The sequence below is a fragment of the Carya illinoinensis genome, chromosome 2 (assembly GCF_018687715.1).
Source record: "Carya illinoinensis cultivar Pawnee chromosome 2, C.illinoinensisPawnee_v1, whole genome shotgun sequence".
Classification (NCBI taxonomy): Eukaryota; Viridiplantae; Streptophyta; class Magnoliopsida; order Fagales; family Juglandaceae; genus Carya; species Carya illinoinensis.
This window is the reverse complement of record NC_056753.1, coordinates 30,087,639-30,115,602: the sequence shown is the minus strand read 5'-3', so window position 1 is coordinate 30,115,602 and position 27,964 is coordinate 30,087,639. Positions and strand designations below refer to the sequence as shown.

The 27,964-nt window shown below is 33.4% G+C and overlaps 2 protein-coding genes across 2 annotated transcripts; both read left to right on the top strand.

Moving 5' to 3' along the window:
* The first annotated feature begins 20,435 nt into the window (after positions 1-20,435).
* LOC122295179 (polygalacturonase-like) lies at positions 20,436-23,440 on the top strand. The gene is made up of 4 exons (XM_043104270.1): positions 20,436-21,023; positions 22,226-22,515; positions 22,646-22,874; positions 23,005-23,440. Exons 1-4 carry the CDS (start codon positions 20,568-20,570, stop codon positions 23,221-23,223), a joined length of 1,194 nt encoding a protein of 397 aa, XP_042960204.1. The 5' UTR covers positions 20,436-20,567; the 3' UTR covers positions 23,224-23,440.
* Positions 23,441-24,684: 1,244 nt separating this feature from the next.
* LOC122300797 (2-alkenal reductase (NADP(+)-dependent)-like) lies at positions 24,685-26,652 on the top strand. Its single transcript, XM_043111686.1, has 5 exons — positions 24,685-25,012; positions 25,156-25,333; positions 25,549-25,715; positions 25,859-25,941; positions 26,055-26,652. Exons 1-5 carry the CDS (start codon positions 24,773-24,775, stop codon positions 26,440-26,442), a joined length of 1,056 nt encoding a protein of 351 aa, XP_042967620.1. The 5' UTR covers positions 24,685-24,772; the 3' UTR covers positions 26,443-26,652.
* Positions 26,653-27,964: the final 1,312 nt, after the last annotated feature.

The window sequence follows — 27,964 nt, the reverse complement described above, 5'->3', positions numbered from 1 at the left end:
TCAAGAATGTTGAGACATTCTTAGAGTCATTCATGTAATTCTTACCCCTTCCAGAAGGATAAGCAGTTCTACTATTAACAAATGCAGGAGCATGCACAAAGTGACTCATTAATTTAAAACAGTTTGGTCTAATATGGCCTAGCTTCCCACAATGATGACATATGGGGCTCATGTTGCGAGCTCCTTGTCTTTTGGGAGGAGGAACAGACTTTTGCACTTGCACAGGCTCCTTACCCTTTTCAGATGGATGAGCCTTCCTTTTCTCAGTCATTTCAGGAACAAACACTGTGGTTCTCACATTTTTACCGAAGGCTTTTGAGCTTGAAGGAGCATCAGGATTTTCTTCAAAATAGCCTAAACCACTTTTATCACTAGAGGACTTTCCTAAACTTAGGAGTTTGTCAAGCTGGTTTGTCCCAATGGAGAATTTCTGCAACTTAGTATTTAACAAAGTTAGCTCATTTTCATGAGTTGTCACTTTATCTTCCAAAGTCACATTCCTCTTTTGCAACTCATCTGTTAGACCAATGGCTTCTCTCAGTTTGCCCTGAAGCCCTTCATTTTCTCTTTTGCATAAATCTATTTCCTCAGTATGTGCTTTATTGAGTTTCCTCAATTTCACACATTCCTTATACAGCTTCTCATAGATTTCCTGCAGGTCATCTTCATCCCCGGATTCATTTTCAGAGACACTCTCAATTTCAACCACAGATTCACTTCTATGACTTTTTCCTCCAACAGAGGAAGTGAAAGCCATGTAGTTGAAATTTTTCTTCCTGGGAGAACCCTCTTTTGAGTCACTTGACTCAGACTCACTGTCAGTCAAGGAAGCAACATTAGCTTTCTCTTTGGCCCTTTTGTAATTCGCACACTCAAGTCGAATGTGACCAAAACCATGACATTCATGGCACTGAATATTGTCATTGACAGCTCTAGTTTCTCGCTTATGCCTCCCTTCTCGATTTTCTGAACTAGAACCTTCATTGAAACCCTTGAACCTTCTTTTCTCCTGTCTTGGGTTTTTCTGGGCAAACAACTTCCTGAATTTTTTAGCATAAAATGCTATCTCCTTGTCACTCATGGCCAGTTCATCAGAAGATTCATCAGACTCTTCTCTAATAGCATTGAGGGCTATGGACTTGTTTTTCTTATCCATAGGAAGAGTATGTTCATAGGTTTGTAAGGAACCCACCAACTCTTCAATTCTCATGTTGTCCAAGTCTTTGCTTTCTTCTATTGCAGTGACTTTGGGACGAAACCTCTCAGGAAGAGATCTAAGGACTTTTCTCACAATTCTGTCCTCAGGAATTCTATCCCCTAAATTGAAACGAGAATTGACAATATCATTAAGTTTGCTATAGAAGCCATCAAACGTTTCATCATCCTTCATCCTAAGTTCTTCAAAGCTGGTGGTCAGCATTTGAAGTTTAGAATTCTTTACAGCCTTGGTACCTTCATGGGTAACCTCAAGAATGTCCCATGCCTCTTTGCAATTTTCACACATGGAGATTCTCTTGAACTCCTCCTGGGACACGGCCATGAACATTGCATTCAAGCCTTTGCTATTCCAACTACACTCATTGACTTCATCCCTAGAGTAATTTTCCACACTCTTGGGGGTTTGGACTCCTTCAATGACTACAACCGGTTGTTTCCAACCCTTTGCTACGGAAGCCCACACTCGTTCATCCACAGACTTAAGGAAAGCTCTCATTCGAACTTTCCAATACGCATAGTTACTTCCATCAAAAAATGGTGGAGATGTGAGTGATTGAGACCTATCCATTTAAACCACTAAAGCAGGATCACACTCAGGAACTAAATCCTAGCGGAGTGAACCCTCTCTGATACCAATTGAAAAAGCAGTGGTTCTACACAACACTACACCTAGAGGGGGGTGAATAGGTGTAATCTAATTTTTATGGCCTTTTTGAAAATTAATCAAACAAGCAGATAATAAATGAAACAAATAACACAAATAATCAACACATGATTTTGTTCACGGAGTGGAAACTCATTTGAAGAACCTCTTCAAAATCTAAAACCACTCCGGGTGTAAGACACCACCTCAAATCCACTATAGAAACTTTAGTTTGTTACAACCAATTTAGAACACTCACAAAACCTTTGTAGTAGCTAAACTTGGCTTGCAACACCACGAGTGACCCACTCGATCTCTACACGCATGTAGTGTCGGAACTCCGACCTTCCTATAGCTTCCCACGAGAACCTCTCGATCTCTGCATCAACGGCAGCTCCGGACTCTTCCGGCCAACAGCAATGTCCACTTCAATGGACTCAAGTAAAAGCTGATTTTTGTGTATGTTGTGGTGGAGAAATGTTTTTCCAAGAAAGAATCAATCAAATGGGGGAGAGATTGCTTTAAGATGTTCTTGGAGGCCCTTAGGGTTTTTGCTCTGATTCTCCACACTTAGAACAGAAGCCATGCTGTTCTATTTATAGTTCCCATCAAATGAGGCGCTCAAAACCCTACATTGTGAGTGATCTGGAACATTGGCTCGAGCGAGGTGTCGAGCGAAGGTCGAGCGCCGAATTCTGCCTAAGTTCGCTCGAGCGCCATGTCGAGCGAGCATCGAGCGGTCGACTCTGCCTGAGTTCGCTCGAGCTCAGTGTCGAGCGATAGTCGAGCGAAACACTCTGCCTGGGTTCGCTCGAGCTGTATGTCGAGCGAGGGTCGAGCGGTTGAATCTGTCCGAGTTCGCTCGAGCTGCATGTCGAGCGAGGATCGAGCGGTGCAATCTGCCCAAGTTCGCTCGAGCGCTCTGTCGAGCGAGGGTCGAGCGAAGTTGCTTCTTTTGACCAATAATGAGCACACTTCAAGCTTTCCGCAACGACACTTATTACAACACTCTTTTACACAGGTTTTCACAAGAATATGCCAATACACTCATTTTTCCCTCAACAATGATAAAACAAACTGAAAATCAAACCAATCAATTTTGAAGAGAAAGAGGGGCTGTGAGCATGTGAGAGAGAAAGCGAGGAGAGGGAGAGAATTCGTTGAGATAGAAGAAATTCGGTGAAAGAGAACTTGAGAGAGAGAGAGAGAGAGAGGTTGGTGAGAGAGATAAATAGAATTTGAGAAAGGACTGTGTGACAATATGTTATACGATTCGTTAATTTAATATGAACACGATACGATAATAGCGGGTTAGGATTTAGTCTTAATTGATTCGAGTCAAAACAGATTGACCCGTTAAAATACGATTGCTTAACGGATTGATAACGAGTTAACTCGTTATAACCCGCTATGACACGTTAAGAAAGTTAAAATTACAATTATGTCATTATATTTAAAAGTAAAATTGTTATAATTTTAATTTCAATATTTTTATTGTTTGGATTCTAATTTTAAATTTGTAGTTAATTTTATAATTTTTTTAAATATTATGATTTTAACATTTATATAAAATTATACTAAATTTAATCAGGTAAAATTGGTTAATTTCGAGCCTATTCAATCATTTTACATAAACATTTTGAAACAGATCATACGTGTCATGTTAACTTATTTCATTAATAGGTTAAAACGGGTTGACACAACATGACTTGTTATGTTAACGGGTCGTGTTAGAGTTTGAAATTTTGATACGATAAAGTTAATGGGTCGGATTATGATTGACCTACATAATATAATATGCATATTTTGACACGACATAAATACAATCTGTTAATATGATTTGACACTTCTATAAAAAGAGATTGAGGAGAAAGAGATTGAAATGAAATGAGAGACGTGGACGGTATTGTCCTTTGTTGCAAAACATTTTTAAATGGACGAATCATCTTGATTTTTAATACCAATAAAAGAATATAAACTTACAAAAATAAACAATTGCCAAAAGATCCCGAAATAATACTTCATGGGTAATGATTCCTTTAACACTCCATTACTACTTATCTAATATCCAGTTTTTTTTTTTTTTTTACCTTTCTTCTGCCTTATGCATTAGGAATGCTGTCTCAGACCCAAATTCCTCTCTTAAAGAACCCTTACATTTCTTCATTAGAAACCATTTCCCCAAGCAAAGGATCAACGGATCATTTTTCCAGCTAGCAAAACCATTTCTCCAACTACTCTCCCTCAAGCATTGAAGAAGAAAATGGATCAAAGGACCTCCTTATTGCTTCTTTATTGGAAATGTTAAAAAACCTGGGGGATGATTTTAAAAGCCTCCTCTCAACCCATACCTTTCTCTCACAACATACTCCCTAGAGTCCTCTCCTTCTATCACCATTGGAAAAATATCTATGTTTTTTTTTTTTTCCAATTAGTCACAAACCCCCTTCAGTTATGATGTTTCTTTAGCCAGTTTTACAATCAATTTTCTAGAATTTGTGACTTTTCAATAGCTTATTTTTTAGTTAGCGTATTTCTTTTCACAATTATTCAAGCTGTTTTTGAGCTTAGATGTTTGATGTTGAAGTTTAGATTTTGGACTGTTGTATTTTTTTCTTTCTTTTCTCTTTCCTTGACGCAAAGGAGGCTTTTGTGAAAAGAGATAGAGAGAGACAGAGAGAGTTATCGTTGATGAAAGTGACTGTCTCATTTCATTGCCGCTAACGGCAGCTTTCGAGTGCGGAGGAAATAGCTATGCAGAGGGCCAAATGGATCTTAGCGTTGTGAGTTTAATGTGTGATTTTGAATCTTGCTAGAAGTCAAAAGAACAAATAAAAGAAAGCCTCATGGGCTGAGTAGTAAATAAAACATAAACAAAATGTACGGATATCATTACCCATACTTTATGATATGTTTTTGCGGTTCCATGCAGCGCCGAACATCGCACATGGTATTGAAAAGGTCAATGAATTTGTCTTTGTGGGTAGCGCAATACTTTAACGTCTCGATTGTTTTTGCCACTAAAAGTTAAAATTTTGAAAAATTTTCAAAATTTTTGTATTGTTAGCAGTTTTATAAAAATAAATACATATTTGGATCTACCAGTTTTCATATCAAAATATCTCAAATTTCTTCTCAGATTTTCATCTCAAAAGATATCAAGTTTCTTTTCAAATTTTCATTTCAAAAGATCTCAAATTTTCATCTAAAAAAAATTACACTATTAGTAAATAAATAAATAAATAAAAGAAGTAGCCAAAAAAAAAGACAAAATGGTTAAAAAAAAAGAAGCAGAAAAAAAAATATCATTGGTAAATAAATAAACAAATGAAGCAGCAAAAAAAAAGACCAAATGGTTAAAAAAAAGGAAGCAGCAAAAAAAAAATCACCATTGGTAAATAAATAAACAAAATAAGCAAAAAAAAAAAACAAAAAAAATTGACCAAATGGTTAATAGAAAAGAAAGTAGCAAAAAAAAATGCATCATTGGTAAATAAATAAACAAATGAGTTTGGTTTCTCTCATTTAAAAATAAAAGGAATTAGTGGAAAAAATACACTATTGGTAAATAAATAAACAAATAAAGTAACCAAAAAAAAAAGACTAAATGGTTTCTCTCAGTTAAAAAAAAAAAAAAAAAGGAATCAGCGAAAAAAAATACACCATTGGTAAATAAATAAATAAAGGAAGCAGCAAAAAAAATAGAAAAATTAAAAAAAAAATTGCAGCATTGGTAAATAAATAAAATATTATAAAAAGTACTACAAATACTTGTGGGTCCTATCATATTACTAATTATAATAAAGTCAAACTAATCTCATCTCATCTCTAAAAACAAATACATATTTCATCTAATCTCATCTTATCTTATCTCATCTTAACATATCTCAAAAGATTTTATCTTATCTCATCTCATCTCTAAAAACAAAAGAGTCAAGATAAATATTTTAGGGGTGGCGCTAGAACTACGGTTGGTAGTTGTATTGTGTGCGTGTGTTTTTTTTAAATATTTTTTTACATGTATTTTTTAATACTTTTAAATATATATTTTTTTAAAATTTATAAAATTATTAAAAAAACACTTACTAAAAAAAAGGGCTAGCTTTAGCCCACAGCGGGCTCCCAAGTATTTTAGATATAAAATTATTTTATAATAATAAAATTTATAAATTGATATAATTTTACGTGTGATGTTATATTATAAAATAATTATTTTAATAAAAAAAATTAATATATTATATAAAATTATATTATTTTATGAATTTATTTCTATAAAATTATAAATTTTCTCAGTAATTGTTAAATTTATTTATTTTAAATATCTCATGCGGCATTCTGCATGTCTTTTCCCTTTTAAATGAAAAAAATAAATGTGTTATTAAAGAGAAAAAGAAATACATTACGAGGAAAAAAACAATTAATAATTGGCCTCGCTCTAAAGCAAGTTGTCATGGCGAAGTTGATTGATAAAGCAATTTATTAATCGGACTACTTTCTAATATTATAATGGAAGGATTTCGAAATGCATAAGAAAGTACGCGTTGAATTTGTTTGTGTCGAGTAATAGGAGAATTCAAAGTCATCAGAATTTAAAGCCACTAGCTTTTTAACTCTTAACACTTCACAATCATGTCAAAAATATGTATTAAAAACATAAAATACAAGTTAAAAAGTAAGGTTGTATATATATATATGATACGATCATAAACTTGACATAAATGTAATATAAAATAAATAAGTTTAAATTTGATATAAATGAATCATGGTCAGAACGGAATAACCCGATAAGATATTATTAATAAATGGATTAATTCTGATCAACCTGAACACGGATAATTATATTTAAAATTTTATAAATGTTTAGTTTTATATGTCATTTTTTGTTGTGGGGGTGGTACCATCGACCAAACCAAAAATGTATTGGCCACAAATATAGGGAATGACTCGAGCATTACAGAGAAGAAAGTTTCATGATTTAGCTTGTTGGTAAATAAGTGATGATATTAGTAAGAGTAGTGGAGAAGAGGAGTGTGGAGTGGTGGAGGTTTGTTGTTGAGTCTTAGTGGATAATGACGGAGGAAATGTGACTAGCCATAAGGAACAGAGGACGTGAGTCTATTGGCTTTGGATGCCAAGTTGGAATATAGAAATAAAAATGTACTGGACAATAACCCCTTGTATCTAGCTGGGTGTTTGCATCATATTGTATAGACAACAAAAACAGAGCTGTTATAGAGGATAAGAATGTGAAATTAATTATATCCAAGGATATGAGTAAGGCTATTTAAAATACAAGATTCTATTTAGGGGTGTACAAATAAGCCGGTTTTCTGACCCGGCCTATTCAACCGACCCGACCCGTACTAAAATGTCCGAACCATTTCAATATTTTTTTGGAAAGCATAAATGGCCGTACCCGTATTCGATTTAATCGGGAATTACCCGATATCCGTTTATCAAATGAATCCTTTATTTTGTGTACTTCTCCCATCTTCGATTTAATCGGCAAAATGAATCTCAAATGAAACTGAGCCGATCTTTGACCTCATCATGGCCGTGAAGTAATCGGGGAAGGTCATGTGACGCCCCCAAATTCCGTTTGGGATCGAATGAAAATTTGAAGCGTCGAGACATGCAACACAAGGTTACCTGCCCCCGTTCATGACCTATAAGATGCAATGTTCCTAACAGCATCTAATAATATGCAATATTCGCAGCAGATAATTTTTTTTTTCTTTAGCAATACTATGTACCAAATTGAAAATATCCCAAATGCTTAAAACATACTTCATACATAAAAACCTATTGAACAACTAAAATCACAACACTAGTCCAAAATAGTTATGATCCAAAAGTATTGGAGATGCAACTCCATCGTACAAGTAGTAATTTAACTACTATATTAACATTAACGACGCACCGTCGTTCAATCGACTGTGTCTAGTTGGTCAGCTTCTGATCTTCCTTCAGGTCCTGTAACAAGATCTACCATTCGGGAGGAATGGTAGTTGGGACTACCACAGTGAGATTTGATTTCAAATCTCAGCAAGTTAACAAAAAACTTCCACACATGCTAATGATGCATGGATGACAGTAAAAGCATAAATGTATAATCAAATTCATAAATAATTAAAGCATAACTTAGCGTACAACATAGCATAATTGACATAACTTAAATTGAAACATGAACTGAACTTGACTTGACATGAACTTGATCTGAAACTTGACTTAGTATTAACTTATTCTGAAACTTAAATTAACATGACAAATACATACTCCACAGTTATTGTGGCCCCGTGTATTCTACGTGTAAATACATACTCCACAGTTGTTGTGGCCCCATGCATTCTACACAAACTTGACTTAACATGAAAAATACATACTCCACAGTTGTTGTGGCCCAATGTATTCTACACATCACAATGCAGTTAAATACATACTCCACAGTTGTTGTGGCCCCATGTATTCTACACAAACTGAATGTACTCAAGATGAAACGTGACTGAAAAACGAAAGGACTGGAGCCCTGACGTAACATAACGTGATTTGAACATAACTTGAAATACATGACCAACTTAAGATAGAAATATTTCGTAACATGGCATAACATATAATAGACAACATATTTAACATGACATACTTGTAATGTACAGTAATACATGACAGAATATATTATGTAACAGATAAAAATTGATGATAGAATAAATTCTGTATAATAGATAATTACGTGATAACTTGGCATGGCATGACATATATGATAACATACATACATACACTGTAGTTCCTTTACTTAGCACACATACATAGTAGACTGCTAGTAAGTTAAAAGCTAACTTACTTCAGTCTCCGCGTTTCTTATAAAACTTCAAGTGCAATCACGAGGAACTGTAATTAGTGATTCTAAAAGTTAGAACTAAATCACTAATAATTTGAAATATGGAAAATACTAACTTAAAGAGTAAAATTTTCATTTTACTCTCTACATGTGGGGAAATGACCGTTTTACCCATAATTTAAGGATTTTGCATACTAACTCCAAAAGTTTCCAAAATTTACATTCCTCATGTAAATTTTGTCCTAAACTTAAATATCAACTCAAAAAAATTTAAAACAAAACACAACTATAGAAAACACACTATGGCCGAAACATCCATAGGCCATTTCCCTTGATTTTTTTGTTGCAATTCTTTTCAACTTCAAAACTCATGCTTAAATCAAAATTTTGCAACAAATATCTTCCAATCCTAAATTAAAAACCATACTTAAAACATCCATTTAGAAAAAGCTAATAATCAACACCAATCTTTTTTAAAAAAAAAAAGATCCAAGCACTTGAATCACAAGTTTTGACCTTAAATCAAAACATCTCCAAGAGTTTTAAAAATCAAATCTTACTTCTAACATATTCATAATATCATCCTAACATCAACCATGCTTTAAATCATCAAACCAAAGTCACCAAAATCACAAAATAACATTTGGAGTTTTTGGTTTTACACTTAGTCCAAAAACAGAAACTTTTTCCTCAACTAGTTTTGATAAATCGCTTGATCTATAACTTATAAATATATGATCTTCAAACCAAACCATGACATGGTTTAAAAAGATGTTCTAAAACATATATAAACTTCTAATTCAAGATCACATGGTTAGAAATTAACCAAAACATAAATTTAGCCAAGAATATCCACACTTTGGCTTATTTGAATATCTCTTTGCATAAAATTTCATATCTTTGAAACTAACATTAAATATCTTCAAAATAGTAATATAACATGTATATAAGATACTTAGGATCCTCCAATAAAATTATTAAAGTCATTAGAATAGGTTTAAACCACCAAAGAGTTAAACTTTCTCAAAACAGAAACTGTTTTTCTTCTTCCAGTTTCTAAGTTTCTAAATCTAAGAAAATCTTTCATCAAAATCTTTAATCATGCAAAAATCCTCAACCAATAGTCACATATACATGTTAACAATACTCCATAAAAATTTCGGACCAATATCTATCCATTAGCTTGGTCAAAAACTCCAAACTATAACATATTTTCCAGTTTATCTCCTAGAATGACCTTTCTATAGTTTACATAATATTTGATTGACCAAATGATCTTCAAATGGGACAAATAAGATATCCATGTAAACTAGACTAAAAAAGGAACAACTTATATGAAGGATATTTTATGATAAAACACTTACAACAGCTTCGAAATGGGCGTGCAAAAGAACTCCTAAAAACTGTCCGAGAGAGAGTGTTTGATAATCTTTTATTGGAAGGTGTAATTGAAGATAAGTTCATGGGTGCTGGCTGGACATATTTATGGACGAGATAAGGGAGGTGATAAGGCTGGAGTTGAGAGTTGAGTGTGGTTTTCTCCTATCCAAAATATCTATAAAAGATTATCTCATAATATTCTATCCAATAATATCTACAAAAAATCAACTTAAGATATTTTTATCTAATAATATCTATAAAAATCAACTCAAAATATTTTTACCCAATAATATTCACGAAAATTACCTCAAGATATTTCTTTTTATCCAATAATATCTACAGTTTTGAACAGACGTTTTGTCCGAAAATATGAAAAAAAATGTTATTACGCCATAAGACTTTAAATAACCCTCCGAGTCTAATGGCACAAATTATAATACATTTTGACACTTCTAACTATCTCCAATAATCAAAAACACACTTCTGATACCATAGTAAATAATAACGCTAACTATGTAGTTAGACAAAAACCTATACGATTAATGGATTCGTGAAAACTTATGGGGTTTTCACGAGATTCCTAAAGTTAATAGAAATTTCACAATTGAATTTCTAGCGGACTGTTACAGGTCAGCTCGAGGTCGACCTCGGGCATGTACAGCACGCCTCTGTCGTGCCGCATGAAGACGTAGTTGTGGCTGAGTGTGAAGAGGAATCCGGCGGCAGCAGCGTGGCTATTAATGGCGGCTATGGTGGGCATAGGGAGCGAGAGAAGCGCGGAGGCGACTGGTCTAAAGGACTCAACCATGTGGTGGAGCCGCTTACGGATGCCTGAGAAGGATCTGGTGGCTTAGGCCCAAGATAGGTCCAACCCATTGGAGAAGAACTTGTCGTGGGCGAAGAGGTTAGGTCGAACCCATTGGAGCCGCTGAAGCGGTGCTCGCTGTCGCCGATGAGTGTTAGGAAGAAGAGGTTGCCGCGTTAACCATACGTTAGCCTACTCTTCTTCTTCTTCTTCTTATATTTCTGAGTTTTTTTTTTTTTTTACCTCGTTGTCTTGCTTTCTCCTTCCTCAATCTCTGAGTTTTTTTTTTTTTTACCTCGTTGTGTTGCCTTCTTCTTCTATTTCTGAGTTGTTCCGATTAATCGGTTAACTTCCGAAAGTTTTCGATTCGGTTAATCGGTTAATCTCATCGGTTCGGAAGTCCCTCTCATCGGAAGGTTGCATTTTCAGGTCGGGTTGAAACAATGCATTTTCAGATCGGCCCGGGTCGGGTGAAGAGGCCTAGTTCTATTGAGTAACATCTCATCTATTTAAATTTTATTGCTAATGGATTGCGTTTGACTTGGATGAGAGTCCTTCTGCCATAGGACCTTTAACAACATATGTATTAAAAATATAAAATACAAGATAAAAAGAAGGGGTATATATATAGATGACCATCATGAACCTCACATGAATGCGCATTGAAATAAGTGAGTTTGAATTTGATATAAATGAATCTTAATCAAAATAGATTAGTTCAATAATATACAATTAATAAATGAATCAATTGCAGGTCAATCTGTATAACATAAATAAATTATTTTTTAAAATTTTATAAATGTTTGTCTTGTATGTCCTTTTTTGTTGTTAGGAATGTGTGATATTAATATTAATACATGGCTAAGTTATATCTCAAACTATTAAACTTTTTTTATGTTATTCATGTAATTTTGTTTTACGAAAATATTAGTTTTCTTATATATTATTATTTTGGATTTTGATAATAAAATATTTTATTATAAATCCAGTTATAATTGCAAATAATTTATATAGTAATTTTTGTATCATACATAAAATTATATTAACCGAATTAAAAAAAATAAATATATAAATAAACTTAACCCTTTATTTCAAACAAGTTGAAATAGATTAAACAAGTTATAAAATAGGTTGACTCTTATAATTTAAGGAAAAATTTAGTCGTAAATATAATTACGTATTAATAGGTATATCAATTTAATGTGATTAATTAAAAAGTAAATTTTATTAAAAAAGTACTAATTTATATATAAAAAATTTAATATTTATATTTAAATTAATATATAATTTTATTTATATATAGTAAAACTCATAATTTAATATCCGTGACTAGAATATCTGTGTTGATATCTACCAAAAATTTGTCCTAGGGGAGTACGTGTCATGTAACCATGCTAATCGGGGATAACATCTTTTATTTTTTGTAGGGAAGTGCATCCTTTGTTGACTGGCTGGCTGCAATTTCACAAATGCATTGAAGACAAAAGGGATAAGTGTCGCGTACGTACCACATCACAATATGCCCATGAAGCAGCCCCCCAACACCTTCCAAAAATTATAAAATAGAATAAAATAAATTTCTTCAAGTGCCTTTATAAGGTAAACTCAATAAAAATTAGTAAAGCTTTGTTAGAGAAGATATTAAAATCAAATCTGAACCATACAAAAATACTAAAAATCAAGACTATAATTTGTAAAATAAATCAGTATAGTACTTTAAATATTTAATTAATCAGATAAAGTTGTAGAGTCGGGATTTAAATAAAAGATATGATATTATATAAAATTAACATTTGTCTAAAAGAAAGATGTAAGCTTGTAGAAAGAGATTTAATTATTTTATCTCTCTCTTAACGTCGTTTAAAAGGCATGATTAATACGTGACGTCGTTGAAGAACTTAACAAGTCCTTGCAATAACATATTAGCATGTGGATGAAGTAAGAAAAGACGTTGAGGATCATAGCAACATCGTACTTTTAGTACACAAGTTGAATGTGTTATGTGTGGCGGTCAAAGGAAACTTCAGGTCTATACCGTTAGGGTCCATGCATCTGTACATGCAGTCAAAGTTGGACAGAGACCAAAGCCAGACTCATCATGATTTTGCTCTCTTAATTTATTAGTTCCAATGGGAACCCCAGATCCGTTTAATTGGTTTGTATATAGGGTCTGGTTTTTAAGTTCGGGGTTTATACGACTAAAGCTTGGTTTGCATATCAAGGATATTTTCGTAATATCCGTAAATATACAGTATAATAAAATAATTTATAAATAATGGGATATGGATGAAAATTACGGGAAATTGAAGTTTTTTTTTTTTTAAATTTGGAAAATACTAAATGTACTTAAGAAATACTTACAAAAAACTTATTTCTTCATACGTCACTAATTGATATGTTAAAAATCATAAAATTTAAATTTTAAAAGAAAACTAATAAAATGAGTATTATAAATAAAATTATAAGTACATGTACCATTACTATTTTTATTTTATTTAACGTTTAAGAGTGAGAATATGCTTTTTTTAAGAATCTATCGAAAAAGTTATTTTATTTTCAACCCGGTATGCAGAGTACAGTATATCATCCACAATAATATTTAAATTAGAATATTTTATTTGTAACATTTAATTTTAAATACTTTTTCAAATTAAATTAAATTATATAAGCATTTATTAAGTGGGTTATTCACACGAACTTATAAATAAAAATTTTCAAATAATAATGAACCGGGCACTCCCCGAAATGTTACGTAATGATTAAAAGATTACATGCTGTTAATTACTTAATATTATATTTAAAAAAATTAAAAATATTTTCCAAATGTAAAAACCTCCAACCTGGGCTTTTAAAAAAAAGAAAAAAGAAAAAAAAGAACTAAAACTATTCTACGTACGTACGCTAGCAACTTTAAAAGGCAATGAAGCTGAAGACCAGGTTTGATTTGAACCGGGCCGGCCCAGCTTTGATTTGAATCGCTAGCTAGAACTTAAAAGTTAATTTTAATATCGTAATTAACACATGACCTGTTCCAGGGCTGGGTACTGAACCCGGCCCAACCCGTTTATATGTTATAGGATATTAGGATCAGCTCCATTTTTTCCCAAAAATGCTATATTATGAGGCAACTGTTTCAGCATTGCTAGTCACTTGTGATCGGTTGCGTAACAACTTTAGGAAATAGTAGTAGTTGTGTTTAGAAAGTCAAATTAATTTTTTAAAGAAATGTTTTGACCATTAAAATTATAAAATTAAAATTTTAAATTAACGTGATTTGATTTTATATGTCAAATTATATATAAAATTAATTTAATTATAAAATAAATCTTCCGTATCATAATAAATCATATTAATTTATAAATTTATTTTTTTATAATTTTTTCATAACCATAACATTTCCCATCTATATATATACTAGGTGGGAGTAACGTGCAAAACACGTTTGTCTAATTTTATGAAATGATTATTTGTAAAAAATAATATATATTTTATAAAAATTATTTATGTCACTTAATAATTTAAGGCATATTAGAGAAAATAAAAAAATTAGTTCAAAATATCATATAATCCAATACATGTTTATAACATCTATAATTTTAGCAAAGATGTATGCGAAAAATTTAATAAAAGTCTAACACAAACGTTAGTTCAAAATATGTGTCGTTTGATGTTTGTATTATAATTTATCAATTTATATCATCCTGTAGACAATCAATAGAGATAACATTGAAATTCTTATTTTGCTGTTGGTTGGGTCGATCAGGGACAACATAAAGTTAAAACATAATCTTTTTATAAAATTTGTGGTATAATATTTTCTATATATAGCATATATATAAATCATAAAATATATTTTGAAATTGTTGGCCGAATTTACTCTTTCTTGATTAGCTCAAGGATCACGGCTTTTGTCACGTGCCTATCATAGCAAGCCCACGTATGAAATATGACTTACCGGAAGCTACGTCCTACTACTATGGGGAAAAAAAAATACTTTGATTAAACACACTTGTATTATATATTATATGAGATTTTTAAATTTAGAATACTCAATAATCTGAGTTAATGAAACGTATAATATACGTATATTATACTTAGGGATTCACGTCTTATGCACCTAATACACGTGTATATATTAAGGAGAAAGAGAAAAATATAATAACTAATTTTTAATTACTTATTATTATATAAACTATTAAGTATTATAATTATTGAGATTAATAAATCATATAACAACATTGAATGCTATCTTTCTCAACATTTATGTCTTTATTTTATGTCCCAAACCGTTAAAACAAACGGTGTTAATTTTAACAAAAAAATAAAAAAAAAATTATTAAAATAAATTTTTTTATTTTATACACACTTTTTATATATAGAATATTTATATATGACCTGTCCTTTAATTTCATGACGTGGCAATTTATCAAATACCACGGGCCAGTTCATGAAAAGCAAGTTTGGTCCCTAGTCAAGCGAAATTATTAGCACCAGCTTTTGTTGAATAAAAATTACTAGAGTTGACTTGTGTGTAATTGAGATAACCACGTACGTACGTCGTCGTCGACCTTTAATTTCCCCGGCCCAATTAAGTTATGTTCCTACGTACGTGTACCTAAGGAACAGTACTACGTACTTGACTAATGATCAAACATTAAAGTCAGAGCTAGCATGCATGCATGCATTTACAGTCATGTTTCAATGGCGGCACGCCACGCCGCACGTAGTTGTAACTCGACCTGCTTTTCCGGCCAAGTGCAGGGTATTAGGAAAACTTACGGGGCCGGGGGCTTAGGAAAGGATCAGGAGTCGTAGCTAGCTAATTCTGATATGTTTGTTCATGAAAGATCTCTACTTTGACAATCTGATCTATTCTCTAGATAATTAAGTAGATAGCTACCTAGCAAGACATGACAATTAATGTATCTTCTATGACAAATGAATCCAGGACCTCATGATCTTTTGGAAGATATTGTGTGCAATTTCATATATAAATATATATATATATATATTTGAAATAATCGAATTTCGAAGATCACGGCACCTGATTAATTAAATATCCCATGATCATATACGGTGTCAGTGCATGGGCGTAAATGTCAACACACCCCACATGGCTGGCTACCTCAGCAAACTAACAATTAAGATTGCATGCAACAGGCCGGAAACCGCGCAACAAGGCCAAAAACAGTGAGACTGGCTTGTGTTTTGTTGAACCATGCATGCACATGATCATTAGTGTGAAATGTCCTAAAAGCTTAAGATGATAGAGGCCAATATCGATCCTTATCTATTCATGAATGTAATCCGATTCATATCCTTGTGGACGTGCAAGTTTGTCCTTGGTTGAGCATGCATGCATGTGAACTAGCCAGCCAGGTAACGATCGTGATTGCAGTAGCTGCTGTGGAAAAAACCCAAAAAAAAAAAAAAAAAAATCCGTATCACCATTTCCACTCATCTTTCGAGGATTTCAATCATTGATATATATTAATTAATTTGAAAATATAACACCTGTGGGCAATCTAATCCAATTAATATCTGCCACGGGATACCGTAATCGAGGAGGAACCGTACATGCATGCATATACATCGTTGAAATTTTCCTAACAAATATATATAATTAATGAGATCGATCCCTAGCCTTGATCATCAAATTCCTCCTGATCACATGCAGTTCCGTACGTACCGTCATGATCAGCAAATCTTCACATGATGGGAATATTGTATATAATCAGGATTAGGATAAACTATTGGCTAATTATAACTAAAGGAGTTTAATTATCACATGATGCAGGTTATTAGCCAATTATTTCTTATTTGTTTCTATATAATATATATATATTCAATCTAGGCAAACTGTTGGCGAAATTAACGCTTATGCATGACCTATATATATAACATAGTATTAATATTAGAAAATGATCTTTTTCCAAGGGGTGCACGTCAATCTAATACGGCTGTGGAATTTATAAATTATAAAGATTATCATAATAGTTGATCAAGCCCCTAAACTGTACAACCTCTAATGATCGATCATCTTGTTCACGCAACACCTAGCTAGCTAGCTCGCTGCGCTTTGATCGCGTTGAATATCAGTACTATTATCCGGCTATATATTGGCGAACATAACTATTATTGTCCCTGTTATTATAGCTTCTGTACTTTAGAAATGCCAATGTGATAGAAGATGGTTTGGGAATTTCACTTGGCATTTCATATTAAATTTGTCTTATTACATATTATATCTATATATATATATTACTACAAAAAAAATAGGTATTTGTGATTAATTTTTTGTAACAAAAATGACTATTTACGATAAAAATAAACTCATTTTATCTAAAAATACTCATTTAATTGAAAAAAATTAGTTGCAAATAAACATTTTCCTTGTAATGCATGTGTATGTTTCATGCACTACACATTGATCACATGCATGCCTTTCTGATCTGATTGCTTAATTAGCGCGCATTCCATGCATATATGAAACCCACAAATGGAGTTATGCCACCTGCAGCTAGGAAGCTTAAAATGTCTCCCAAAATCTGCCCAGAAATCATGGAAACTAGCAAGCAAGCATATGACAAGGAAAATTATTCTCAATATATAAAGAATGTACATATGTATAATTTGTCATCTTGCTGAATTAGGTATATATATATATACCTAGCTAGCTATCTTGCTAGCTATATATATTAGCTAGCTATCTTGCTGAATTAGGTATATATATAGATATATACATATTTCCCCCCGGCCTTAATATTAGGAACAATACCTCTCATTCTGGAATCACAACGCATGGAGGGCCCAGATCTATGGTACGCTCTATATATAGTGCTAGCTTTTCAAATTATAGCTAGGCACATATATTTATGAAAGCCATACAATTAAATTATAAGATTGGAGAAAAAACCGAAAGACAAGTACTAGCTATCTATTTTAGGTGAGTTAATTAATTTAGGTACGTACGTACAATTAATTAAGATTATATATATAGTGCCTCGATTAGATATTAATTAATCTCGAGAATCTTTTGGAATTTGTACGAAACTCTAACTGAAATCTTCAATAGTAGACGTACATCCACGGGTTAATTAATAAACTCATGATCATCTACATGTAAAATCACGAGATGAATATATGAAGTGTTCATTTAGTGGGAAATTTAGAAAAACCCTACCTCATTTAGTGGGAAATTTAGAAAAACCCTACCTCTCTCCCCTTTCTCTACAATCTACTATTTTTGAAAACCCAACGACCACCACATTGCCTACCGTAGGATTCTCAGGCTGTCAATCCTTTAGACGATTAAAGATTTTCATAAAACGGAGTGGCGCATGAGTCACATATGAGGGTTAAAGCGGGGGTGAGATCCACATGCCACCGCATAGGGAAGCTCCTATTGCCGCCACGAGCAATGTTTCTAGGGTCAGGAACCTTGGTTTCTTCAAATTCGATTGTTCTCCACAATCTAGTAGATCTAAGTTCTAATTCTTCATTTTCACATGATCTATCTTTATGTTTATTGTTATCTTCTTTTGTTTAGGTAAAAATAAAAAAGAAATAGTTTCTCGAACTTTTTGTCCATAGAGTGAAAATCCTCTCCTAATACTCTGGAGGGTGGGGTATGAAATCTCTGTTTTAGGTAGAGCGTTATCTCTTATACGGTTTTTTTGTAGAGAGTTATAAAAATTAAGACTATACCAGTCACAAAAAAATTTGCGTACTAGTGGAGCTCCAAACGTGAATAGTTGGCTTATAATCTGAAGAATTTTCCTATATGTATTATGTCAAAACTGTAACTTCGCTTTAAAAAATGAATGAAATCTATTTACCATTAAAAAAATAATACTGAATGAAATCTATTTACCATTAAAAAAATAATACTCACGAGATGAAATGTATTTCGATATTTTTTTTTAGTTAAACTAACCAATAACATGAGCTAAACGAAAACATAACAGATTTCTTATAATTTTTTTATCCATCCAAATAAGTTTTATACTTCAAATATATATATATATAGGAAATTTAATGCCGTGTGCGATTATATATGCATGTCTCGTTCTAGATCTTTTCAAATTTTACGTAAAAAAAGTGATTACATTAGGAAATTAGTTAATTGTAAATTAATAATGTTAATCCAAGGAAAGCAACTACGTTTGGAAGACAGAAAAGAAGATATATATATATATATATATTGCTTGATATATGGGCAAGCATTTAAAGATGATCTTTGTGATAGTTAGAGTACTCTACGTAGGGGATCACTGAATTATCAAAAATTTTATCTGTAGTTACTTTTGCATATGATTTCACTAATGTGATTGGCTGCATCATTTTTTTTAATTAACATAACTGTTTTGACTAATCACATCAATAAAATATGTAAAAGTAGTTATATGCAGTAGAATTCTTGAATTATATATGGGGAGATGATCATGCATGCACGCACTTAATCGTGTGCTTTAAGCAAAGATAGGTGCAGAACATAGCACCCGGAAACAAGAATATTATTTGCGGGCGGTGCATGGTGATCACTTAATTCATGGGGGGCGGGCCAGTGGGGATGTATATATGTTTTGGCATCCATATTGTCACGTACGTACGTTGACGGTCGTCGCTGCTTTTCATTCCCTTCTTGCCTAAGTTAGTGCACCAGAAACCAGCTTTGAAATTCTCCTACATCTCACCCAACCCACGTCCTACGTGCATGCATTCCTCCTTAATCATTGCTTTGAGCTCGGGGGGCGCGTGATTTACTGAAAACCCTAGCTACCTATCAATTTTTCCCTTCCCGCCGTTCCCGGCCTTTACTCCAATCTGTAAGAATATTAACCATCTATATGCATGCTTCATTTGCTCCTGATCACACTGCAGTAAGAATTCTCTAGCTAGATTTTTGCACAATATATATAAAAACATACATACACACACACATATATATATATATAAATAATATATATAGATATATATGGGGCGGGCTATGAGTCATAGAATATAAAAGAAAAATTTTGTTATCAAGCCGGCATGTAAAACACACTTATTAAAATATTTACATAGTATAATCTGATTTGAAATATATATTTTAAAATTTAAATCTTTGGAATCAAATATTATTATTTAAATGATATAGATATGTACTCTAAACATGAACTTGATAATTGAATAATTCAATATAAAAACATATATAACATTTACATAGGCATTTGATGTATATAGGTAGAAATTCGTATGGTTTCTCCATTTATAACTCATTTGGATATATACACCCTATAATTAATTATATATTAAACTATTATATACAGTCCCAGCCAAAAACCATGAATATTGCAAGCTATGTCATCACGTACTCAAGAAGTGATTAAAGGAAAATAAATAAATAATAAAAGTCTAACGTAATTAACGTTTAATTAGATCCTTTCAAAGTTGAAAGTTCGGCGCAGCTTTGCGTGCCCTTTCTGATGTTTTACATGGAAACTAATTAACCTGCATTTCAAATCCTATAAATACACCTCAAACCGCTCAACTCCCCCACCACTATATACAATCCTTAACTCCTTATTCAACTCCCTAACTCTGTCTCTCTCTCTCTCTCTCTCTCTCTCTCTCTCTCTCTCTCTCTCTCTCTCTCTCAGATCAGACAGGAACACAAACAAGCACATTTTCATCCCAAAACCAAAATGGCAAAGTACCATATGAGAAGCTGCCCTCTCGTTCTTTCACTTCTCTCTATCTTATTCTATTCCTCCATCGTCTTGGCCGCTCCCGTGACTACTTACAATGTGGTCAGTTTGGGAGCCAAAGCAGATGGCGGGACGGACTCAACCCAGGCCTTCATTTCTGCATGGACAAAAACTTGTGCCTCGGCAAATCCGGCCATCATTTACGTGCCGGCCGGGAGATTTGATCTTGGCAAGGTGGTTTTCAACGGGCCATGCATGAACAGTGCCATCGGGATACACATCGATGGCACGCTCGTGGCGCCATCGGACTACAGCGTTCTGGGAAATGACGGAAACTGGCTGTTGTTCGAGCACGTTGACGGGGTTACGATATCTGGAGGGATTCTTGATGGGCAAGGCGCCGGCTTGTGGGACTGCAAGTCCTCAGGCAAGAGTTGCCCCAGCGGAGCAACGGTACGTCGTTGAATGTCAATGTTGCCCCAGTACCCTTTGTTTTATTTGCAGTTTAATTTTCGTGAGCTAGCTACAGGTAGCAGTGAATGCCATACTCATGATTTGAGTTGCAAACTTCGGGGTTAAAATTATGGTTGACAAAGCTAGGGCTATATATGTCTTTTCACTACAAAGACTGTGGCATCCTGCGTCAGTTTCCATTGATGCTGACAAGTGTCAAAGTGGCCATTAGATAATTATATAGGAGTTATGTTATATACAGTCATAAAATATGTAAATATCTCGTAATTATTTTGAAAGAATAGAATACACGATTAAAAAGTTAATTTTTTTATTTTATTTAAATCCCATATTAATTAATTTTTTTCAAATAGACTACACAATACTTACATAATTATGACTGTAAATATCATTTCTTATTATATATACATATTATATACGTACGTATACATGATTATCATGTATATATGCACCATGTGAAATAATTAATGTGGTTAATTAAAAAGAAAGAGCAAAAACAAAAGAGAATCTTCATTTTCCCTGCTGCTTTGCCAAAGCATATATTCTTTCTCCTCATTGTTAGTGGGTTGATGATTTTTTTTTAAGTTCTCACCTTAATTAATTAACACGGTTTATTTTCTAAGCATGCAGCAAATTGCATGGGTGGATTCACCAGTGAAAAGTACTGTTTTTTTAATATATATATTAAAAATTTTATATACAATCAATTTTACGAATTAAATATATTTTATTAACATAATTGATTATACATATTTTTAATATAAATAACAAATGAAATATTCCTTGATCGACTGATGCAATGCACGACAAGCCAAGGTCACGGACAAGGACATGATCGTAGAGACAGGCGATACTTGGGAATAATCTCATGTCCTCGAGTAATTATTTATTTTCTTGTATATATATATATATATATAATCTATTCCTCGATTTTTGCAACATCAGCAAAGCATGCGCATAGTGCTAATTACCGGAATGCCAACAGCTAGCACATGCTTAGGCCTTTTATTGCCTGCATCAACGGTCCACATTTTTAATATTTTAATTAACAGTCCTCCTGAGAACCTGAACGCCAACGGCCCATGTTTCTTTCGTGTTTTTTTTTAACGGATAATGCTTTTCCTCGATTTTCATAATCATGGATTAATAATTGCATCTTTTTGTTATGTGTATACAAGCAGACACTGGAATTTACGAACTCAAAAAACATCGTGGTCAGTAGTTTGACCTCTCTAAACAGCCAGATGTTCCACATCGTCGTCAATGGGTGCCAGAAAGTGAAAATGCAAGGTGTCACAGTCGCCGCCTCCGGTGACAGCCCAAACACTGACGGCATTCACGTTCAGTTATCATCAGACGTCACCATCCTCAGCTCCAAAATCCGGACCGGTGATGATTGCATCTCAATTGGCCCCGGTGCCACCAACTTGTGGATTGAGAATGTTGCATGTGGACCTGGCCATGGAATCAGGTATTTATTATTATTATTATTTTATCTAAGATTAGATATGGTATTCACATTCTCTTGGTATTTAATGCATTATTATATACGGGTATGATGCTAAAGTGGGCGTGGGATTTTTTTATTCAAACTGATGCAGCATTGGGAGTCTGGGCAAGGACCTGCAAGAGGTTGGTGTGGAGAACGTGACAGTTAAAACAGTTACTTTTACCGGCACTCAGAATGGGGTGAGGATTAAGACTTGGGGAAGGCCCAGCAATGGGTTTGCCAGGAACATCCTCTTCCAACATGCCATTATGGTGGATGTCCAGAATCCCATTCTAATCGATCAAAATTACTGCCCAGGCAACGAAGGTTGCCCTGGCCAGGTAACATATTGAAATCCTTGCTGCCTAACCTAATCAAGACAGGCCAATTAGTTCCTTTTGAAGATCCCAAAATCATCATGTTCAAAGTTTGGCTCCATTTCTGAACATCTTAGCTTGATTTTTTCAACAGGTTTCTGGTGTAAAAATTAGTGACGTGACATACCAGGACATCCATGGAACATCGGCCACAGAAGTTGCTGTGAAATTTGATTGTAGTTCAGAGAATCCATGCTCCGGAATAAGATTGGAGGATGTGAAGCTAACTTACAAGAATCAAGCTGCTCAGGCTTCATGCACCTATGCTGCAGGAACATCTTCTGGTGCAGTCCAGCCCTCAGGTTGCTTGTAGCCGGGGAAGACACAAACCCAGTTAGAATAAATATAGCATAGAAAAGATCGATTGATGTTTTGTCCTTGAATTTTACAGCGTGGTGTACGGTCAGGTCATTGAATAATGTAAGTTTGTCGTTGCTTGAGCCTGCGGCGTTGCTAGCCCATTGGGCTTCCTTGTAGCCTGGCCTTGCAGTACTTATCAGCAATTAATATAATTCTAAAAAAAATATAATTACAAGTATAATATTAATCTATACACTAATATAATATTGATCAAAAAATAAATTTTATTAAAAATAATATTAATTTAAATTTTAAATATAAATAAATCAAAATTAATATATAAATTAATACGCAATTAAATTTATATATAGTAAAACTCTAATCCAAAAAGTTCAAAACCCATTCTCTGGATGTTTGTATGATGATTGATTATGAATAGCTGTAACCTGTAAAGCTACCGCTATCGATCGAGTAGGCATCTAAATTTAAATCTCGATAAGTGTATTTAAATTTTTTTTTTATAGATATTTTTTTAACATTTTAAAATATTTTTTAAAAATAAAAATTCACAACATCACTAAAAAGAAAAAATTGCATCGAGACACACTATCAAGACTCAACTTCGGTCGATTTAACATTTATGTTTTGTTAAATAGATTGGTCTGAGATTTTGTGGGAATATGAAAGCAATTGAGATTAATGTAATACAGTCAAACTTTTATTGTAATATGGAGATAAAACGCAGCAACAGATCATTGAATTGGATGGCGGCAAATACTGTACTCTTTAACGAAATCTGGTCAATGGTCGCCACCGACTGTAGGTTTTTATTTTGATAAATAATATTTACAAATATGATTGTGCAAGCGACATATAATCGTTTTAAAAAAAATAAATTAATATGAGATTCACATAAAAAAAATTAACTTTTTAATCGTGGACTCTACTCTTTTTTAAAGCGATTACATAGTATTTGTAATTTTATAATTGTATGTAACATTACTCTTTTATTTTTTTATTTAATAATTAAGTAAATTTTTTTAATATATATTTATGATTTTTATTTTTTTAAAATATTTATTAAAAAAAGAATGAAAAAGATAGAAAAAAAAGTTGTCTATTCGCGGTGAGTGCCCTGTGGGAGAGTAAGCACCGTCCGAAGGCAAATAATAAGACAAGTACCAAATTCCATCGGTGACGTTACTATGACGTATACTATGACGCTAGTTTCATGTTAATACGTAAGCACTTACCCAAATCCTAGGCGATCTTATCTTGCATTTGTGCAACAACGTATCTGTAATCCACATTGTCAGCCTTACCAACACGACCCATGCATAGTTACCACGTTGCACGCTGAAATACAAGATCAGGAAAAATATGTTCTTTTAGGCGGCACGTAACGTTGTTGTTTATCAAAAATGAATTCGAAGAAACAAGTACTTTCAGGTATCTATAAATAGGACCTCGTGGTCCACTACAGGTATCAATTCCTACACACTGATCAAGCGAACAATTAAGGAGGCTAGAGAGATTTTAATTCATCAAAATATATAGCAATAATGGCGGCGAGAGTTGGAGATGAAGTGAGCAACAAGCAGGTTATATTCAGGGACTATGTCACTGGCCATCCCAAGGAATCGGACATGTATCTGACCACTGGTACCATAAAGTTGAAGGTTCCTCAAGGTTCAGACGCAGTTTTGGTGAAGAACATTTGCTTATCCTGCGATCCTCTCATGCAGTTCTTTATGAGGAAAGCCGTAGGTCTAACCGGATACGATAGATACACCCCTGGCCGTGTAAGACAATATTCATTTTACTTATTTTTGGGTTAAAATGCTCATTTATTTTGGTTCCTTTCATCTGATGTGTATTTGTACATTAAGGCTTGAGCGCCCTATATACCTGGCTACAAGTGTTTGTTTTCCATGAAAATTTGCAGCCAATCTTCGGGTATGGTGTGGCTAAAGTTCTGGATTCCGGGAATCCAAAATTCAAAGCAGGTGACCTGGTATGGGGGACTACCGGATGGGAAGAGTACAGCCTGATAACGAAAACTGAGAGCCTAATTAAAATCCAGCACACTGATTTACCTCTTTCCTACTACACTGGAATTCTTGGTGAGCCCCGTTAGGAATATTAAACAAAATGTTCACGAATGGACCATGCATTAGTTAATGTTGTTTAATTCCTTGGAACTCCTTTTCTTTTGTAATGTTTTGATGTTAGATTTTATGAGCCATGTTGCTTAACTAACTAAATAATAATTAAATTTAATGCTGATCCCTATCAACGCCCTGTGCATTTATATATTTCTTAAATTCACCCACAATAGGCATGCCTGGGATGACCGCGTACGCTGGGTTCTATGAGGTTGGTGCCCCAAAGAAAGGAGAATATGTGTTTGTTTCAGCAGCATCGGGCGCAGTGGGCCAGATTCTTGGACAATTTGCGAAACTGGAGGGTTGTTATGTTGTTGGAAGTGCTGGAAGTAGAGAAAAGGTATTCTCATATATATATATATAGATCAAGGTGCAATTATTTTGTTTCCTTTCTATTTAACTATTGTGAAATTTGAAGAGCCCTGCATCCTTAAAATTAATGAAGACTGAGATGATCTTCTGCATGCATTACTCATAAATCAGGTTGATCTCTTGAAGAATAAACTTGGGTTCGATGACGCTTTCAATTACAAGGAGGAGCATGACTTGAACGCAGCTTTGAAAAGGTCAGCAATATGTATCCAACATAGTTAATTTGTATATACATATAAAACATGATCAAGTTGAGGTTATAATTAATTAATTGTCACCGACTCACCGCAATACTGCATGCCTGCAGGTGTTTCCCTGAAGGCATTGACGTATACTTTGAGCATGTTGGGGGCGAAATGCTTGATGCAGTGCTGCTAAACATGAGGCACTTTGGTCGCATTGCAGTGTGCGGAATGATCTCACAATACAACCTTGATGAGCCTCAAGGCATTAAAAACTTAATGCACATTGGGTTCAAGTGGGTCCACATGCAAGGATACACTCACCGCAACTACTATCACCTATATCCCAAGTTCCTGGACACTGTACTGCCTTTCATCAGAGAAAAGAAGATCGTGTATGTGGAAGACGTAGTAGAAGGCCTTGAGAATGCTCCAGCTGCCCTTGTTGGCCTTTTCAGTGGTCGTAACTTTGGAAAACAAGTAGTTGCAGTTGCTCGAGAGAATGATATATAAATATAAATAAATATATATATATTTATTATATATGCATGCAGATATTGTCTGTGTCTTCTATATATGTGGCTTTCTCAGTCTAATTAGTTGTGGTTGGGTTCCCAGTTTGAGGGTCAAGATCATAAGGTCGACTGATATAAGTTTTGTTCTGATCAGTTGTATGATATTACCATTAATGACCATGTCATAATTCTCAATTAGCATACTTAATTATATATAGTCCAAATTTAAGCACCAAAACTCAAAATATAAGCAGTCGGCTCCAGTGGATATATATATAGTTATGCCCTCAGAAAAAGCTATATATAGAGCAACTGATCATCAATGTTAATAGAAAAATGACGTCTCTCAAGGCGCAATCGGCCGGGACAAGAATAATGTTGATGTCTCGATCAAGCCAAAGTTCCAGCCTTGCTTGCATGGTTTAGAGGCTTGACTGTCATGCATGATTGCATGCTGTAAAGAAATAATTAAAACAAGAAAAAAGATCTTTACTTTATCTTTTGGATTACATTTATTACTGAAAAAATTCACAATATTTAAATCCTCTTCATTCTGTTTCCTACAACTTTAATTCTGTTTCCCGATCTATGAGCTAAAACTAGTAGATGACCAATATGTATACTTATAAAGGAAACTATCATGTCAAGAAATCGCAAAAAACATATATAAATCAAGTCCGTAAATACCAACCATAACCATGTCAAATATATCATTGGAAAACATCTTACCTTATATCCAAACAATAAAACAATTCTTGTATTTATGAATAGTTGTAAGATGAGTTTAAGATTAGGCTGTAAGATGTTTGGTGAATAGTAAAAACAAACAATCTTTTTAATATAATAAATCATATTCAATTATTTAAAATATGTACATATATATGTTTAAAATATAAAAGAAAATTATATTACAAATTATTTTATATTTATGAAAATGTGAGTAAGATTTGTATGTTTGGATACGGCTAGCTAGTATCAATTTTGACTGAAAAATATTTTAAGAAATTTCTGTCGACAAATTCCAACAAGTGTAGTTAAAAATTGAAATTATTGTCAAGTTTACTGGTTGAGTTTTATTACATATAAATAAAATCGTGCACTAATCTATATATCAATACTAATTTATTCATATTTAAAATTTAAATTAATACTATTTTTAATCAAATTTACTTATTAATTAATTATATTAAATTAATACATAATTATACTTATAATTAAATTTTCTCTTCTTAATTTGGATTCACCTTTTACCACGAAAAAGAATCGGTGGCAAGAGGCCGAAAATGTTGTTGACGTGTAGTACCGACGTAAATCATGACGCGAGTCTCATGTTAATTGGTACCTTGCTACGTACGTAAGCACTAATTAGACATGCCACATTATTCGCACAGCACAGAAAGGTCAGTGAATCGGAAAAGTATGACATTCTTGTACGCGGCACCCGACTAATACAAACAAAAATGAATTTGAAGATTTCATGTATCTATTTAGACCATCAACATTACCCACTAGTCAAATAC

Excerpts from the sequence above, each read along its gene's own strand:
- LOC122295179 (XM_043104270.1), top strand. The coding sequence starts at position 20,568 with ATGGCAAAGTACCATATGAGAAGCTGCCCTCTCGTTCTTTCACTTCTC. Across the intron at positions 21,024-22,225 it reads GTTGCCCCAGCGGAGCAACG|ACACTGGAATTTACGAACTC; the intron begins GTACGTCGTTGA and ends GTATACAAGCAG. Across the intron at positions 22,516-22,645 it reads GGACCTGGCCATGGAATCAG|CATTGGGAGTCTGGGCAAGG; the intron begins GTATTTATTATT and ends AAACTGATGCAG.
- LOC122300797 (XM_043111686.1), top strand. The coding sequence starts at position 24,773 with ATGGCGGCGAGAGTTGGAGATGAAGTGAGCAACAAGCAGGTTATATTC. Across the intron at positions 25,716-25,858 it reads GTGCTGGAAGTAGAGAAAAG|GTTGATCTCTTGAAGAATAA; the intron begins GTATTCTCATAT and ends CTCATAAATCAG. Across the intron at positions 25,942-26,054 it reads TTGAACGCAGCTTTGAAAAG|GTGTTTCCCTGAAGGCATTG; the intron begins GTCAGCAATATG and ends GCATGCCTGCAG.